Source organism: Pelodiscus sinensis, chromosome 4 (assembly GCF_049634645.1).
Source record: "Pelodiscus sinensis isolate JC-2024 chromosome 4, ASM4963464v1, whole genome shotgun sequence".
In the NCBI taxonomy this organism is placed as follows: Eukaryota; Metazoa; Chordata; order Testudines; family Trionychidae; genus Pelodiscus; species Pelodiscus sinensis.
Window position 1 is genome coordinate 20,893,135 of NC_134714.1, and position 19,171 is coordinate 20,912,305.

Here is a 19,171-nt window from a genome sequence, read left to right on the forward strand (position 1 = left end):
ACTTAAAAACTAAATAGCATTTGAAGAATTAAAGCCAGAGGCTGAAGAAAACTCTTTCCAGAAGTTCACAGGACTAAGTTCTATGATGGACATGGTGAACCATCACTAACCTTCTCTTTGCAGAAGTTTTGCAAGAGGGAGGCATGAGCTGAAATGAGCTTTGACAAGTTTTGCTGTAGTTCTGGGGTTTTCAAGCTGACTTTCTTCTTCATTAGCCTCACAATGTATTCTCTCACCAAGTGACCATGAATCTTCTCCACAATGTCCTGTTGGGGAGGGGAAATAGGAGTTAATTCAGTACGATCATATGTATGGAACCCACTGCAAAGGCTACAGATTGCCCTGACACCTGATATAGAGTTGGCACTTATCTCAATGGCTCTTGTGTACAGACCCGTATAGGCTCCTGCTGCTAAGTCCAGTGGTGGTGAGAGGTGGGGACACAGGGACTGAGCCTTGCAATTGAGGAAGAAGTGGAGTTACAATAAGGCTCCAACACTCGCCTTTGATTTGATAGGAGGAATGGGTAGGGAACAGAGAGCTTCAGATGGTTCCGGAGATGAGTAGCAACAAGGGAACAATCATCCCCCATATCTCTAACAGGTTTGCTCCCACTGCTGTTATGAAGAGGACCACCCTGGGGAATTTCTTTTCAGCTGCTCCTAGCCCCAAGTGGCCCCTGGTGGAGCTGGTGCAGGAGAACACCTAGAGAAGATGACAGCTCCTGCCCACTCACCCAGGGGACTAGCCGATGTGCAGTCTCTTTTCAAAGCCAGCCACCTAGGAGAGGAGACTTGGAGCTGGGTGAGTTGGGCAGGAAAGAAAGGGACTAGAGGTGATTCTCATCCCCTGGGGATGAGAGGGTGGCATGGGCTTAGTATAGGTGAGCTCAGGGAAAGGAGGGAGGTCTGCTTCAAATTTTTCTTTGGGACACAGTTGAATCACATTTAGTCCATTTGTGCATGTGGATTGAGGGCAACATGGTCCGTTGCAGCATTAAAACACAATGTGCCAAATTCCCACCGGTGGTTACACCTGGATGGCGAGGCTGGATTTTCATTAGTTCAGAAGTATTTGCTGATCTGAAGTCCTGTTCTACCCATAGCACAAACCCTCCCAGACCCTTGTAAGCAAAGCAAATGATATATGAGAATTGGCTCCTTTCCCTGAATGGACATTTCCTACATGGAATGAGAGATGCCTGAAAAATTATACATGAGGGGTAGAAATATCACAGGTAAATAGGAATCTGCTTCAGCAACTCCCAGTCCCCTATTTGGTCACATGTTACTGAGTTTGTTCAGCTTATTGAAGAGACAAACACAAGAATCAGAATTCTTACACGAGGACTGTACATTGCCTATCTGAATTAAACTTGCCACATAACCACAACAAATATGGATTTGGACACTTAAATCACGTTGGATGTGGCTGAGGACAGGAGTTTGCCATGCAAATCACATTTAGGTCTATTCCAGGAATTTGCTTGTGTTGAAACTACCCCTGAAAATATTTAGGCTTAGCAAAGCCACTATAAAGTAATATGCACATGCACAGCCATGCTGGGGCTGGAAGACCTACAACCCAGATCCTTAGTGCAGACAAGGGCTTATTCTGAAAAGCTGCCAGAACACAAAAACCTCTCCAGTGCATTTTGCCATCATGCTGAAGAAACAAGGGTAAGAATGAGCTATGTGAATCTGGTTTTGATGGACAGGAGATAGTGTTGGTCATGGCTGCAATAGGATGATTTAGATAATCTGCATGGTAATACAAACCCGTCCTTTGCAATTGTGGAAACTCACTAGGGTTAAGCTGGCACCTGCTATGTACCCAGTCCCTTTGCCAAACAGACAGTACATGTAGCTGAGCATTACAATGGTTCCCAGTTGAAAAACATTTGGATTTCCTAGAGTTCTTTCAATATCTCTGTTTGGCTTACCTGGTAGAGGGGGTCATGGAGAGTCTTGAATTCTGAAATGTGGTTGCTGGTGGCCTGGAGGATTTCATTCATTGTTTCGCTGCAGGAAAGCCATTTGTTTTGTGTGAGCTTTCTAAAAATAGGCTGAGGAAAGAACACACTATTCAGCATCTGCAAAGCAAAATCTAAATGCAAATGTGTATAAGGTGTTAAATCTCTGTGTACAACAGGCATGCCTGATGCTGTACAGAGAAATTAAAGATGGTCTTGTAAAGTGGGGAAGGATGAATCGGGGTTATGCCCTTCTTTGTGTCTTTTTGATGAACAGGATAGAGGCCCTGAAAACTTTAAATGAAAAATGATCTTTCTGCTTCTGTTTATTAAATTAGAACTTTGTCAAGTCTAGTCTATTGGGTCCGACAAGGACAAGTGGCATTGCATTCCAAAGCAATGGAAACTGAAGGAAGAGATTTTAATCAGAGACTGTCTTTTGTTGGAAGCTAAATAGATGCTTACAAACAAAGAATAATGACACTGGACAGAGGCTGTCTTCCTTAATAAGATTCTACCCCCTTGCTGGCCCTTTCAGTTAAGATTCTGAAAGGGCCACCAAGCTCTGAAACAACAAACATCTTTGAGACCTGTCAAGAGGTCCTGGAGGAAAAGCAGGGAAGATCATATCTGACGATCTTGATTATTTAAAAACAAGGAATGGGGAAAAGCCCAAAGAAAGGAAAAGCCCAGAAGCAGCCAAAAAGTACATGAGCCCAGTTCTAAATGTTTTACAGATCACAGAAGCTTCCAGACAAAGGCTCTGCTGCAAAAGAGAGAGAGAGAGAGAGAGAGTGTTTTGCACATGGGAGGAGAGCACATTGGCTTAAATCAATGGGAACCAATTGAGTTATAAATAATGGAGGTAGAGGCTGATATTTTAAGTTCAAATCTGATCCTTTCTATAGTTTGGGTATGGCTGGCTTAGGGGTTTATCTTGGAGATCCTCGCTAATAGATGAGAAAAGATCAGATTTTTCTTTAGATTGTAATCTTGCCATTCAGTTAAATCAGTCAACCTGACATGTATATTTGTTGCTTTGATAAAGACAATATGATGACAACAACCTCAGTGAAGTAATGTAATCAGATTCTATGATGTGAACTTTGATTGCCATCTGTTCCCAGATTATTATTTTTTTGTGGGGATTATGTTGAACCCTAATTTTTGTCCCAAATCAAATCAGTAACATAGTAGACTTTTCCTCTACAGAAATATTTTGTCTACAATAAATTCAAAAATACCAAGAATATAGGGACATAACTGTAATACATATATGTTACCTTTAACTCTAGAACCAAAGCTTGAAGCAGTACATCATAGCCACTGTTCTCTATTTCCCTAAGTGTAGAAAGTATTTTCCCTCTCATACTGTCCTGTGCTGAGGTTGTGGTTTTCTTGGTGTGGTCTCTGAAACACAAGGCAGAAATAGATTTTGTTACACAAAATCGGAACAGTAGTGGGAGAAACATTTTAATACGTCAGTAAATGAAACTTAGCACCAGGGCATCAAGTTTTGGTCATTATCCAAAAAGCAAACTAGAATTTTGAGTGGCTTCTATGTCTTAGAATAGAAGTGATGGTTGGTGTTAGTGGAAGGGATACTGATCACATGATGGTGACTTCTTAATTTGTCTTTCTGGTAATTGTTCTGTAATTAGTAAAGGAACATGTAATTTATTACTGCATATATGAGTGGCACAAGGGCAGATCCAACCAGCTTTACCACTACCCCTTTAAAGACCAAAGTGCAATGAAAATGGCATCCTCTGTGATAGGGGAGCCAACTGCTGCAGGAACTCCATAGATCATTGCCAGCTTGGGGGCAGTTCTTGGGGCAGGAATGAAGGAGGGATGTGAAAGGTTGATCGATGGGAGCCGGCGCAGCTCCCTGCCCACCACTGGCAGGAGACTGTTCCAGGCTGGCGGGATCCGTCATGGACAGGGGCTGCTCATGATGCACAATTTGGATAAAGAAAAATGTAGTTGTGGAAACTAGTCTAGTGGCATGAAACTGCTGTTCCCTAAATTCTCACATGGCACTTTTCTTTTCTCCCAAGTGCTTATCTGTTCTATGACAGGTACTTTGATCACGGACAAGTTACGTTGTCTCCATCAGTCTAAGAATAATGAAGGAAAACCTACAATCCTGATTCCATAACCTTCCTCTGTGTTTCCAGAACTTGCACTTAGGATGAACAGCTGAAATCTGGAGTAAGAGGATTCTCTTAATAGCTGAAAATCTTTGGATGGGGTTGTCAGCTGCTCCAAAATGCCAGATGAATGACTTTCCTGGTGCTATGCTGATTTACAGGAGCAGAAGAACTTATGGTTACAAATATATACAGTAGAGCCCCGATTATCTGACCTAAACGGGACCGACAGGTGGTCGGATTACAGAAAATGTCAGATGACAGGGACTCTACTGTAGCCAGCACCGCTTGGTCCCCATCCCTGCCTGGCCCTGGCTCCTTCCCTCCCTGCAGCTCCCAGGCGCGTGCAGGGGGAATGGCCCCGCTCGCTGCCCCGTCGCTCTCCTGGAGCTGCTGATGCCTGCAGCTCCTGGGGACGAAGCAGAGCCAGCAGGAGCGGCATCAGCAGCTCCAGGAGAGCCACGGGGCAGTGAGTGGAGCCATTCTCCCAGCCCACGCTTTATCCAGCCCTGCAGCTCCCCGGGAGGAAGCAGCGCCGGCAGGAGCGGCATCAGTGGCTCCAGGAGAGCAACAGGTCAGCGAGCGGGCCATTCTCCCGGCCCGCGCCCTGGAACCCTTGATGCCACTCCTGCCAGCGCCTCTTTGTCCCCAGGAGCTGCAGGGTCGGATAAAGCGGAATGTCGGATTACCAGAGGTCGGATAATCTGGACTCTACTGTAATGTAAAAATGGCACTAAACATCTTGGATATTAGATACTGAAAGTTACACTGTAGCTCATCTCTCTAAATCTGTATGCAGAATATTAACTTCTATGAAAGTAGTACTATTTCAGTCTTTGCTGCTGTAATGCTCCATATCTCCACAAGCTACGGTCACCCAGATTGATTACAAAGCAGTAAATTAAGCATTTTCATAGTGACTCTTACCTAAAACTCATGCAGTTGTTAATATTTGCAATGATCACAGCCTTGAAATAGCTATGTTGCTTGTTTTTCTCTTTAAACTCTTCTAAGGCCTTCTTGTAGCTAAAAGGGGAGATTGAAAGAAGAAATCATCATCAGCAACTTTACAATGGGATGTCAGCATTGTGCTTAAGAAGCGGTTTCCTGCAACAGCCTTGATACTGCACCTTTTCAAAAATGTCATCAGCTCCACCAACAGTACGACTGACAGTTCTTTGCCCAGTTCAGATGCAATTTCTGCAGCTCGTTTTTGTCCTCCATGAATAGTCTAAGACATAAAATTGAACAATTATCAATTTAAACTTTCTATAGCCCTCCCTCCAAAACAACCACCACTGCCCACAAGAGAGTTATTAAAATGGCCGAGGCTGTTTCCTTAGTGTTAGCAGAGATTAGGGCTTAATGTGCTAGGCCCTGCACAAACACACAGCAATAGCCAGTGGCAGCTGCCTGCTTCAGCTGCCCTATAACTAAAAATGGTGGAGAAATGGGAGAGTGTTCAAAGTCACACAACAGGGCTTGGAACAGAACGCAGGTCTCCTAAGTCCCACCATAAGGACCTAACTGCTGCATCACACAGCCTGTCCTGGGAATAAGCAATGGAATCTGTACTTATTTTGGACACTACCACAAATTTTTTCACTCTCTGATTTCAATCAGGAACATAGTTCAAGACAAAGGAAACAATAAACAGGAATTCAGAGAAAGAAGAAAAGTGTAAACACATGGCACATATGTTTTGCCAAGTGGTGAATGATTTGAATACACACTTTTTGAAAAACATTTTCTAATCATCTCCAGATGGGATGAAAGAGAACCCGGCCTGAGAAAAGGCAATGGGGGACCAGAGATGACTTCTCTAAAAGGCCCTGAAACTCAGCAAAGCCCCTCAAGAAATAACTGCTAGTTTGCTCATTTGTGTACAAGGGGTCAGTTACACACGTGCATTCCCTTCTGTCATGTCAAACAAGGATAAAATTCCCCTGAACAAGCTGTGAACAGGTTTGGGCTGGGGACAGTGTTTCCTGTCAGCTATGCTCAGGAGAAATGCAAATGCTGCCCATTTGATTAGCAGAGTGCCCACAGCTAGGTTTTGTGTTTCTATTGGTGCTGCAATTTGCACACGCCTTGGTGCACATAAAAATGTATTGGCTGGGGGTAGGGAGAGAGGGAGGGACTGCAGAGCAGTGGTGCCTGCTAGTCTCAGCTTCTTACTGAAGCAGGCCTAGTAGATAAGACATTGGCCTGAGCAATGGGAAAGCTGGGTTCAGCTCCCTGTGAGACACTGGAAAACTCACTTAGTCTCTCTGTACCTCCATTCCCTCTTGCACTGCCCTACCACACAGGGGTATTGATCATAAAATCCATTGATAGTTAGGAGCTGCTGAGGTATTTGGTGAGGTCATAAATACCTAGAGAGATCTTTCCATAGCATTACATTGTCATCCCTTTACATGGATATCTGGAGCTTCTTGAATAGACTGTACTTGCTTTCAAACCCAAACGTCCATATAAACCACACACCTATTGAGTGTGGTTCACTGTCCCACGTAGTGGCTGGCACTCAGAAGGTATGTTTACACTTGCACCCTCTTTCGAGAGTGGGATGCAAATGAAGACATTCAAAATTGCAAATGAAGCGCAGGATTTAAATATCCCACACTTCATTTGCATAGTCACGTTATGGCGCTATTTCAGAATAGCGCTATTTTGAAATAACAGATGCTGTTAAGATGCGGTTATTTCAAGAGATAACCCTTCTCTTGAAATAACCCGTATTCCTCATACAATGAGATTTACCGGTTATTTCGAGAGAAGGGTTTTTCCTCAAAATAACCGCGTCTTAACAGCGTCTGTTATTTCAAAATAGCACCATAATGTGAATATGAAAATGAAGCACGAGATATTTAAATCCCAGCTTCGTTTGCAATTTCAAATGTCTTCCTTTGCATCCCTCTATCGTGTTTCCTGAGGAAGAGGAAGTATGTAACCCACACACTGACCGCTGTCCCATATAGTGGCACTTAGACCACTTACAAAGAGAAAGAGTGAGTTTGCTCTACAGCCTTAGCTGAGAGGCAGCTGGCAGAGCTATAGCGGCTCATATACTAATCTCCAGAGGTCCATGGTTTGGTTCTGCCAGTTGGCATTGCATCATCATGGCATTTATTTTTAAACTACATTCTGAATCAAGTAAAACAATGCACATTTGTGTGTTTTTGTTACCTGGATGACATCTATGGCTAATTCACTGTGAAAACGTCCATCCAGTTTCTCTGGCTCTTTCTCTTCTGTCCACCTCTTTACTTCCATTTCTAAACTCTTGGCCAGCCAGTTCTTGACAGAAGCCTTGCCACCGTGAAGGAAAAGAAACAACGTTTATCACAATCCATGAACACAGGTTTTTGTGCTTGCCATTGGGGGCTACATTTTACAGACCAATCAGAACATTACATCAAGCCCCTGCTTGGAACTTGAACTCTGCTCTATGCCGGTTACATGCTGCAGTCTGAAACACTAATGTGAAAGCTAAGTCCCCCTAGGGCAGAATCCTGCAGCCTTTTATTCAAGACCATATTGTGCCCTTCTGCACAGAGCTCGGGAGGGGGCAGGGAGATCCAACTAAGTATGCTAGAAACCAAAGCTCACTTCAGCACTCCTGAGTAGTGTTTCCTCAGGAAGAGGCTTGGAGGGTTTACTTGATGTTGCCTCCAATTCACAGTGGAGTGGAAAATGGAAGCTCTGGCTCTGTGGATCCTGTTCAGACTCCACGAATGTTCTTCTGCCACCCAGAGTGTGGAAGTTAACGCTACAAAGAGCTGCATGGTCTCCTGGGCACATCTCCGCAAGACAAGTAGTGGCCAGGTCAGGAGAAGAAGCATGCTGCATGTAATGGCTACTTCTTCGCACTGACACTTCCTGCTCCTGACATAACTGCAAAGCCCCAACTGCCCACACAGTAATTAACACCAAGAGGCTGTTGCTGCATTCTGTTGGCTCCAAAACTTGCCCCACTTAAGCTCACATCTGGAAGGGACTAGAATCCAAGACTGAACTTCCTTTCTGCTTAGAAGTCTCCAAGAATTCTAGCCTTTGAAACACTGAGTGTGAATACAAGAATGGTCACCACCTGTGGCCTTTGGGTTAGGGGAGGCAACCCAAGAACAAACAGCCTCTCTGCCATTTCTGCAAACTCCAATACAGTAAAGAGCTAGATTTTAAACAACTCAGGCATGCACAGTTGTGCACCTTTGCATGCACCCAACCTGCTTTCACAAATGCTTTGGGTATGAGTCTTCTCTGGCAACAGCGCGTCATGCCACTGGAACTACCCGGTGAGAAACTGAGTCCCCTCTGCATGCTTTATTTAAAATCAGGCCCATAAAAATCTCTCTCTCTTTATTCCCTCTTAGGACAAGACTTCCAGGGACAGGATAATAGTTTTACTGTGTAAATAGCCATGAATCTGGGCCCTCAAGGCTAGTTGGTTTGACTGAGCAGGAAGACGACAGCATTTTATTCTGTAGGTCACTGTGCAAGAGGGAACATGATTCATTTCCCTCTGGCTTCGAGAGGCTGAGCTAACATGTCTGATCTTGAAGGGATTGTAAAAGTACACAGGGAGCACAGCAATTGTGCAGTAACTGTGCCCCGGACAACATAAAGCTTCAATAAGGCATGTTAAAGAAATCAAGGTAAGAAAGGAATGAAGAGACACTCACGGCTTCATTACACAGGTATTTTGCTTCAAGCTGTTTGATCATTTTGGGTGGCAAAAGGCTGCCCAACTTGGCTTCATCCAATTCTTTCACTAAAATGGAATTTCTTTGTATGTCACTGGAACGAAAAAGCCAAGCAATCACATTTCCTAGGGTCAGCATAATTGAAGACAGTTGGCTTACACGAATCTCACATTGCCAAAGCAACCAGTGAAAACCAGATGTAAAAATGTGTGTTGCCCTTAAACCCAGGAAGGCCTTGAAGAAAGAAGACAGCAGCCAGGCCTTGCAGACCAAATCTTTTATAGCTTATTGTCGTGCCAATAAACAATAGCTGATATGGGCACAACTTGCTGTGGATACTCTCAGAGTGCAGAAGTGTTCTAATCGGAGTTTAGTTTTGTGCCAACAACTGAATTCAGTTGGAACTGAGGAAATTCAAAGCATTTAAAATTAAAGGAAACCCTTCCTCCTGCAATAGCGAATTATGTGATCAGACACTGAGATTTCGTAACTAAAGGAATGTTGAATGTTGTTTTTAGAATTTCAGTGCCTAAATGGCTGCTTTTGGTGTCTCATATCCTCCTGCTATTGTTTCTGAGACAGACCTGTTGAAGAGGGTGGAGAAGGGGAGAGTGGAGGAAAAGAGGGTAAACGGGCAGAACCACCATTTTATGATGAAAAAAAAAATCAGTCAAAACCACTCAGCTCTATCGTTTATCCTTCATATAGTGTTGGGATACAAAACTAGCCAGTGTTCTAGATCAGTGTTTCTCAACCAATGGTATATGAGTACCCTTAGGCATACTTGAGAGAAGTCTGGGGGGGTACATCAACACAACTAAAATCTGGAGGAAAAAATGAATTTTTGTTTTAAGTTTTACAGTGCTTCATTATTTTTGTACTTTTTACACCCCAAAATTTCATTGCCTGCCCGGCTTTAAACAAATGTGTTGCAATGGTAGAAAAAAAATGTGTGTGTCTGAAAACTGTAAGTATTGGGGATACTTATAATTTTTTTTAAAGGAGGTATTTTATAAAAAAAAAAGGTTGAGAAACACTGTTATAGATAATTCTACCCTGATCTAGTGGTCTAGAGTGTTGAAACAACATTTGCTGATTCTTGGCTTATGTCAGAACTTTTCTGAATGCAATACGCTCAGGTAGGCTGGCATGGTATGTGTAGCTATGTCATTGTTTTTCCCCTGTGTGCTGCACCCTTAAATGTCCAGGGGCTAGAGCTGTGCTGCTGCCCAGGTGCAAAGCTGCCCTAAAACTTGTGTAGCCAGCTGTAAGAGGACCAACCCAGTGCCAGGGGAACTCAAGCAACATGAATCACTGCTGTGGCCCATATACAGCTGCTCTACTTTGTTGCCTGTTGCAGGAGGTCTGGCCAAGGATTCTCTCCACTTTGCTGTTTCTGACAGGTGAAATGGCCCCTTAGGGCTGCAGGCAATTAACATAAACCTGTTTTGTGAGCAGAGCAACAACCTAGTGAGTAGAATCATGATGGGTGCCAGCTCCAGCCCCTTCAATTGGTACTTTTAATAGCCTAGTCAGTGATGCTGATTGGAGCCACCAGGGTCCCTTTTTGACTTGATGGCGTGGTTGAAAACTGGACCCTCGTGCTAGCTTGAGCAGAGTTAGCCCATGTATGTCTACCCAAGCTTGGAATTATACCTACCACTGCTGCATAGATATACCCTCGGAGACACACAGGAACTGTGAGTAATGCCTAAGTAACATGCTCCACCCTCCCTGCTCCCTGACCATCATGTTTCTAAGGAGCATAGGCCTGCAGCTGAATGAGGGACCACAAGGAAAGAAAGGTCCTTAACTGTCCCAATGTTCCTTCTAATTTTTTTCCAGCCGTGTGCGGGATAAATTTTGTCATATGCACTGAAGCATGCACAGATGTGCACCACCAGTAAAACCCACACGCTACTGGCTGTGAATGGCTCTGGATGCTCTGCTAATCATCTGGACAGCACCAAAATCTCTCCTAGGTGGCCACCCAAGTGCTCAGCTTACAGGGTACACTGGAGACTAGGCTAGAGAAGGAGAATCCAGAAGAGTTCTGTCACATAGCTGGAGGGGAGATCAGCGCAGGGAACCTGCCGGGGCCAGCCTGATGCAGCGATGTATCTGATTAAAGAGTGGCAGCAGGGAAATCACTCCCTTCTAGCCCTACTTCAAGGGCCATCTTATTTGGATACACTTTACTCAGATGCGAGCTCTGAATGTTCAGAGAGAGAAATCACCAATACTGATTGTTTCTGGAGTCTACTACCCAAAATCTGGGATTGGCAAAACCAAAGAGAACCATCAAACTAAGTGATGATAACCCTTATCCATGTACACCAATACAGATCAGTCAACTCTACTGGGAAACATGCAGATAAAAATCACCACTTACTTTGGATACAGGTTCTGCACCCAAGTGAGGAGGAGATATGTGTCCTTATCTCCCAGGTCAAACTCAGCAATCAGCTGCAGTTCAGAAGAGAAATAGTGGTGGTAACATTCTGCATATGTTCTGCACACATTAAACTGCGCAGGGTAAAGCTGCTTAATATGTTCCACCACTATTATCATATCTTCTTTCATTGTTCTTCCCATGTGCAGGAAGCAAAGAGCAGCTGCAGAGAGGTTCTCAGAAGAGCTGGTGCGCTCAGTGTCTTTCATCCGATCAGCGACAGACTGCTTCACCGTATCCATCCAAATCTCCCTCCATTTTCTGGGTCTGTGACTCACAATCTTGTCAGGTGGTTTCTCTGAATTGTACTTCTCATCCTCTGCCTCTTGCTCCACTATTGCATACACAGCATGGAACAGTAACTTTGGATTAGCTGGTGCAAGGGCTATAGAATTCTTTATGATGCCAAAGACTTTATTTTTCAGGATTTCATAGAGCGATTCCACTTTGCTTTGCTCCTGTGACATTTCCTCGTCACTCTTATCATCCAAGCTGGTGTAGAGGGCCCTCTCCAGAGCAATTAAGTGTTGAATGGCACTGAAGAACTGGTCACCTTCCAGGTGCTTTTTGATTTGTTCAACTGTCAAAAGAAGAACAACTTTCATATCCCACTGCTTTACAGGATTTAGGCTCCCATCTTCTCTACAAAAATGTCCCCGTGATAATACAGAGCATTCAGTTATGACACTTTTCGAGACCTGAATATTCCTGTTATCTCTCTCACTAGATATGACTGTGACTCAGGTAGTGCCCCTTGAGTTCTGAAGCTGTTGTTATCCTCTGCCATCCACCTTCCAGTAGAAAAGATCCAGGCTACCCAGGTGCAGGCTGAACCTTTCTAATTTGGCACTCTCTAGTTTAGCAACATCCATGGTCTGACATGATTTTAGTTAGCCGGATGTTCACTTATAGATGTGGCCAATTCCTGCAGTCACATAAAGTTTGTTTACAGCCACCAGTCCTGACTCTCAGTGTTCTGTGCTATTATGTAGCTCTAATTTACCTCTAAATGCCTTTTAACAATCCAGTAAGTGTTGGTAATACTGCTACACAATATTAACCTCCTGTGATTTGGCAAATTCTGTTTCTGCATTGGTCAGATCCCAAGGGTGCTGGACTAGAGAGGTTCAACCTATAATTTTTTCTCAGCAACTGAGCAGTACCTGAATCTTTATAGCAGGAACATTGAGGGTTACTTACAAGAAAGTGCACACAGCCAAACTAGCCAGTTGTGCTCTTCATTGTAAAGTGTGTGAAAATGATGGGGAGGAGTGGAAATGAGACAATACATCCTCAGGTCTCACTTATACCTAAAAAAATCACACTGTTAGGGTTAGGGAACATATGTGACTAAGGTTTTCACCAGAATGACTACATATCAAAGACTACTGAACTCCCATGAAGACAATCTGCTCATGCCAATCACATCACACCCAATGGCACCACTAGGAATTCGACACATGGATCAAGAGTGTACTGAGACACTGAAAAACAAGCCTAAGCAAACAGCATATATCAGGAACTAAAAACCTGGCACATGAAACTCCAATATTAGAGAACAAGTCAAACTGATGTTGCTCCCGAACTTTGATTTTTCCTAGCACCGTGGAACAGAACGAAGGGAAAAGTGAGTAAGTCTTGATAAACCACAAGCTAGGAGGCCGTAGTACTAAGAGCTGGAGACTAGAACAAAAACCTTGGGGAAAAACTAATTTGTCAACCTATGCCATGTCTGAAGGCTGGTCTACAAGAGTACTTAGTGTGCAGCAAGCTGAGGTATAAATCTCTTCTGAGCTAGTCTGCCATGTATTGAGTATACATGTGGGTCCTGCTGCCACACACTAAAAATTCCATTATATGCTTTAATCAACACTTATTTCAAAGCAGGATAAGTCAAAACACATGCACATTACGGAATTTACAGTGCACACTAACAAGGTCCACACAGACAGGCACTTTGTGCATGGCAGGACTTGGTGGGGTGGATTTATATCCCTGCTTGCTACAAACTAAGATTTCATACAGACTAATACTGAGAGATTGGCCAGAATATAAGTACTTGATGCTAGTAGGGAAGCAACAAAATGTCCAATCCTCCCTGCAGGCACTATCGATTAGAGAGGCTGCTATGTTAGGATACCACTCCCAGTAAAGGTCAATTACACCATCCATTACTGAGGGTTGGCACTGGGGATCGTGTGGCTTCAAGGAACTGACAACAGTTTCCAGCTAGCTTCAAAGTAGCATGGATGCTGGAATGGTCAGCCTACCTGCTCTGCCTCCAGATACATAATATCCTGGTGGTCAGACACACAAACATTTTGCCATGCCTGCTTGTTATCAGTTCCAGGGTTAAATGTTTACATTGGACACAGACTACACAACACTCTAATGGCTTAGAAAGAGGAAGGATAGTTTAGTCTAGTGGATTAGGGAAGACTTTGGTCTAAATCCTGCCTCATTTCACAGGAAATCTAGTGGAAGTAATTTAATCTAACCTATGTCTCCATTCCTCACCTATAAAATGGGGATAATACTTCTCCACCCCAAGGAACACTGTGGGGATAAAATCCATTAATAATTGTGGGGTGATAATACATGTAGGCAGATAGAACTGATTTACTGTACCTGTCAGTGGCTTGTTTTCTGTCACTGCTCCATTCTTTTCTATTGGATTCACTTTCTTCTTACCACCCGGAAAATTGGAAAAGACGTATTTTAGTTTTTTCCTTATTCCTTTCTTTTTGGGACTGTCTTTGTCAGATGAATGAGAACAGTTCCCATTGGCTTCAGTAGAAGGTACATGTGAGTCTCTGAGATCATAATCTTGTCCTGGGCTTTCAGTTTTCATCTGGTCTTTTGGCTGCATCTCTTCTGCAGTGGATTCAATGGACACTGTATCTGGCTCAGATTCTGATGATATAGAAGGTTTTCCAGGTGACTTGTCTCCAGTGACACAGTGATCAGAAATCTTATCTGTCCCAAAAGGACTGTTGTTGAAAATGGACATCATTTTTATCATCTTCTTTCTTTTAAACCTGTAAATTACAGTGAGAAGTTGTCAGGCCCAAATGTTTGCATTTAAAAACAAACAAAACTCAGTCTGTGGCAGAAAGTTGAAGACCTATTCCTGTAAATGCAAATTGCTACTGTAATCGCCTGTTCATAGAATCATAGAATCATAGGACTGGAAAGGACCTCGAGAGGTCATCGAGTCCAGCCCCCTGTCCTCAAGACAGGACCAAGCTCTGTCTACACCATCCCTGACAGATGTCTATCTAATCTGTTCTTAAATATCTCCAGAGAGGGAGATTCCACCACCTCCCTTGGCAATTTATTCCAATATTTGACCACCCTGACAGTTAGGAATTTTTTCCTAATGTCCAATCTAAACCTCCCCTGCTGCACTTTAAGCCCATTACTCCTTGTCCTGTCCTCAGAAACCAAGAGGAACAAATTTTCTCCTTCCTCCTTGTGACACCCTTTTAGATATTTGAAAACCGCTATCATGTCCCCCCTTAATCTTCTTTTTTCCAAACTAAACAAGCCCAGTTCATGAAGCCTGGCTTCAAAGGTCATGTTCTCTAGACCTTTAATCATTCTTGTCGCTCTTCTCTGTACCCTTTCCAATTTCTCCACATCTTTCTTGAAATGTGGCGCCCAGAACTGGACACAGTACTCCAGCTGAGGCCTAACTAGTGCAGAGTAGGCGGCAGAATGACTTCACGAATTTTGCTTACAACACACCTGTTGATACAACCTAGAATCATATTTGCTTTTTTTGCAGCAGCATCACACTGTTGACTCATATTCAACTTGTGGTCCACTATGACCCCTAGATCCCTTTCCGCCATGCTCCTTCCTAGACAGTCGCTTCCCATCTTGTATGTTTGGAACTGATTGTTCCTTCGTAAGTGGAGCACTTTGCATTTCTCTTTATTAAACTTCATCCTGCTTACCTCTGACCATTTCTCTAACTTGCTAAAGGTCATTTTGAATTATGTCCCTATCCTCCAAAGAAGTTGCAACCCCACCCAGTTTGCTATCATCTGCAAACTTAATAAGCGTACTCTCTATCCCAATATCTACATCATTGATGAAGATATTGAACAGTACGGGTCCCAAAACAGACCCTTGCGGAACTCCACTTGTTATCCCTTTCCAGCAGGATTTAGCACCGTTAACAACAACTCTCTGACTACGGTTATCCAGCCAATTATGCACCCACCTTATCGTGGCCCTATCTAAGTTATATTTGCCTAGTTTATCAATAAGAATATCATGGGAGACCGTATCAAATGCCTTACTAAAGTCTAGGTATATGACATCCACCGCTTCTCCCTTATCCACAAGGCTCGTTATCTTATCAAAGAAAGCTATCAGATTAGTTTGGCATGACTTGTTCTTCACAAACCCATGCTGGCTATTCCCTATCACTTTATTACCTTCCAAGTGTTTGCATATCATTTCCTTAATTACCTGCTCCATTATCTTCCCTGGGACAGACGTTAAACTGACCGGTCTGTAGTTTCCTGGGTTGTTCTTATTCCCCTTTTTATAGATGGGCACAATATTTGCCCTTTTCCAGTCTTCTGGAATCTCCCCTGTCTTCCATGATTTTTCAAAGATCATAGCTAAAGGCTCAGATACCTCCTCTATCAGCTCCTTGAGTATCCTGGGATGCATTTCATCAGGACCTGGTGACTTGCTGACATCTAACTTTCCTAAGTGATTTTTAACTTGTTCTTTGTGTATCCTATCTTCTAAACTTACCCTCTCTCTGCTTGTATTCACTACGTTAGGCACACCTCCAGACTTCTCAGTGAAGACCGAAACAAAGAAGTCATTGAGCATCTCCGCCATTTCCAAGTTTCCTGTTACTGCTTCTCCCTCCTCACTGAGCAGTGGGCCTACCCTGTCCTTGGTCTTCCTCTTGCTTTTAATGTATTTATAAAAGGTCTTCTTGTTTCCCTTTATGCCTGTAGCTTGTTTGATCTCATTTTGTGCCTTTGCCTTTCTAATCTTGCCCCTGCGTTCCCGTGTTGCTTGCCTATATTCATCCTTTGTTATTTGTCCTAGTTTCCATTTTTTATAGGACTCCTTTTTTATTTTCAGATCATGCAAGATCTCCTTGTTAAGCCAAGCTGGTCTTTTGCTGTATTTTCTATCTTTCCTACACAGCGGAAGTGTTTGCTTTTGGGCCCTTAACAATGTCCCTTTGAAATACTTCCAACTCTCCTCATTTGTTTTTCCCTTCAGTCTTGCTTCCCATGGGACCTTACCTACAAGTTCTCTGAGTGCATCCATGTGAGGGCTGCACTGAGAGAATTAGAGCACAAGACCCAAGAACATGAGTCACTAAGGGTATGTCTTCACAGCAATATTATTTCAAAATAATGTCAAAATACTGTCAAGCTGGAGGACTTTTTAATCCGACTCCTGTAACCCTAATTGTAAGAGGAGTAAGGGACGTCAGAGGAAGAGTGCTCTATTTCGATAAGTGCTGTGTAATAAGCTGTTCTGATATAAGATACGCAATTGGCGTTGCTCAATTTGCGTAGCTTATGTCGAGTTAAGCCCTGCTGTGTAGATGCACCCTTATAGGGAAGTATTCAAACCAAGTGATCTGCAGAACATTAGACGGGGCCCAAGACCACACTTAATGGATATGAATAACGCTCAGGTGGGTAGAGATACTCCTGTGGAACCTGAAAGGGATGGATCAGCACTGCTTTACTGGAAATCTTCAGGCGTTTGTACATGTATTTCCACCAGAGTATGGTGGGAACAAAGAACTCATTGAGGTGAGTGCCTACAGTCTGTAATATATGGCCACCCAGGGCCCAGTCCAGCACCTAACCTGGGCCTGCTTCTTGTCTCTGTGAGCAGAGAAATTAATGCACAACTGAACTTGATGGTACACGCCAGTTGCCACTCGTAGCTGGCACATGCAATTGCCTGATTTGTAGGCACACAATCATAAAAATCAGACCAGTTAGGTGTGCAAATGCAGTTGTTGGGGGGAAGTAAGGGATGCGTTTAATTATGCTCCCAATGCAGTCAATAATAAAACTCTGACTTCAGCCAATACTGAGAGGTTTTTGAAAATCATATTTAGAATGTTTAGGAAGGTCAGGTATCAGAGGGGTAGCCGTGTTAGTCTGGATCTGCAAAAGTGACAAGGAGTCCTGTGGCACCTTATAGACTAACAGATGTATTGGAGCATAAGCTTTCGAGGGCAAAGACTCACTTCGTCAGAGGAAGGTATAAATATGCAGGCAGGAATAAGGCTAGTGATAAGGAGGTTAATTCAGTCAGGGAGGGTGAGGCTCACTTCTAGTAGCTGATGTGGAGGTGTGAACACCAAGAGAGGAGAAACTGCTTTTGTAGTTGGCTAGCCATTCACAGTCTTTGTTTAATCCTAAACTGATGGTGTCAAATTTGCAGATGAACAATAGCTCAGCAGTTTCTCTTTGAAGTCTGATCTTGAAGGTTTTTTGCTGCAGGATGACTACCTTTAAATCTGCTACTGTGTGTCCTGGGAGATTGAAGTGTTCTCCTACAGGTTTTTGTATATTGCCATTCCTAATATCTGATTTGTGTCCATTTATTCTTTTCCGTAGGGACTGTTCAGTTTGGCAGAGGGGCATTGCTGGCACATGATGGTGTATATTACATTGGTAGATGTGCAGGTGAATGAAACACTGGTTCATGTAATAGAATGTGATATTAAAGCCTTCAGGGCATGAATTCTCCTGCATTAGCATAATGAAACATCAAATAGTGATAGAAATGTAGCCGTGTTAGTCTGGTGTAGCTGAAACAAAAAACAGGACTCTTGTTAAGTCTTTAAAGTGCTACATAGTCCTGTTTTTTGAAACGTCAAAGACCCCAGTTAGGGTCCTTTGAACTCCATGTTGTCCAAGGCAAAGAGGATTCATCCCTGACATGGTTGGTGCATTGTACACTGTTTGGTTCCTTTAACATGTATTGTGGAATGTAAGAGACCTCCATTCCAGAAAGTCTGTTAGTGCAGCTACAGTATCTAAAAAGATACAGCGTGGCTACTGTCAAATTCCCATACTAATAAACCAACTTACCAGCTCCTACCCACTCAGAAGAAAGGAGCCTTACATAGCACAAATGTTGACCTTCCAGGCACTAGTCTGAAATAACATGGGAAGCAAATTCAACTCATATTTTCCACAGTGAAAGCACCCTCTTATAGCAGGGAAAAGAGGTGTTTTGGTTTTTTGAGATAGGCAGGTCCCTACTCATATAGGCAGGGCTCGACAATTAGAGTAATCTACTCGTCCGTGGTGAGCAGATTACAAGACGGCACAGCCGCGTAGTGTGGTCTGCGCATACGCAGCGTGCCAAACTGCGTGGCTGGCAAGCGGGGCTCGCCGCCGCTTGTTGAGCCCTGCATATAGGAATGTCCATTAGTAGGGTTGCCAGATGGTTTACCCTCCCCCCCCCCCCCAAAAAAAGAAATTAATTAAAAAAAATGCCTTTGAGGCTTTTTGCCTCTAACAGGCTGCTGGTGGCGATCCGCCATCTTGTCGCCCTGCTCTGGGCCAGACAGCTCCCCTGTGGAACCAGATAAGCACCAAATATTTTTGCCTCCTGGCCAGGAAAAAAAAATCAGAAAATACTGGTCTATGGTATTTACTGAATTTTTTTACGGGACAGGAGGCGAAAATACCGGACTGTCCGGGTCAATATCAGACACTTGGCAACCCTATCCATTAGTACTGGAATCATCAGTACAACGTCCCATACTATCGAATATCACTTGAAAGATCCACTCCCTCCTAGCGAGTAGGAGTTGTTCTCTGGTGAATGAAGGGCCAAACCACAAGCTTTTTGTACAGCACCTAGCACAATA

General features: G+C 43.5%; 1 protein-coding gene across 5 annotated transcripts in view; it reads right to left on the bottom strand.

The window, feature by feature from the left end:
* The window catches only part of TNFAIP2 (TNF alpha induced protein 2), a 43,902-nt gene that overhangs the window by 5,352 nt on the left and 19,379 nt on the right, over positions 1-19,171 (bottom strand). For all 5 annotated transcript variants that reach the window (XM_075926503.1, XM_014571973.3, XM_025183059.2 and 2 more), the window contains 9 exons: positions 13,912-14,321; positions 11,224-11,863; positions 8,811-8,925; positions 7,315-7,437; positions 5,256-5,356; positions 5,053-5,151; positions 3,256-3,382; positions 1,943-2,065; positions 111-266 (listed from right to left, as the gene is read on the bottom strand). In XM_075926503.1, the coding sequence (XP_075782618.1) occupies positions 111-266; positions 1,943-2,065; positions 3,256-3,382; positions 5,053-5,151; positions 5,256-5,356; positions 7,315-7,437; positions 8,811-8,925; positions 11,224-11,863; positions 13,912-14,305 (1,878 nt within the window). In that variant the 5' untranslated portion in view covers positions 14,306-14,321. The remainder of the gene's footprint in view (positions 1-110; positions 267-1,942; positions 2,066-3,255; positions 3,383-5,052; positions 5,152-5,255; positions 5,357-7,314; positions 7,438-8,810; positions 8,926-11,223; positions 11,864-13,911; positions 14,322-19,171) is intronic.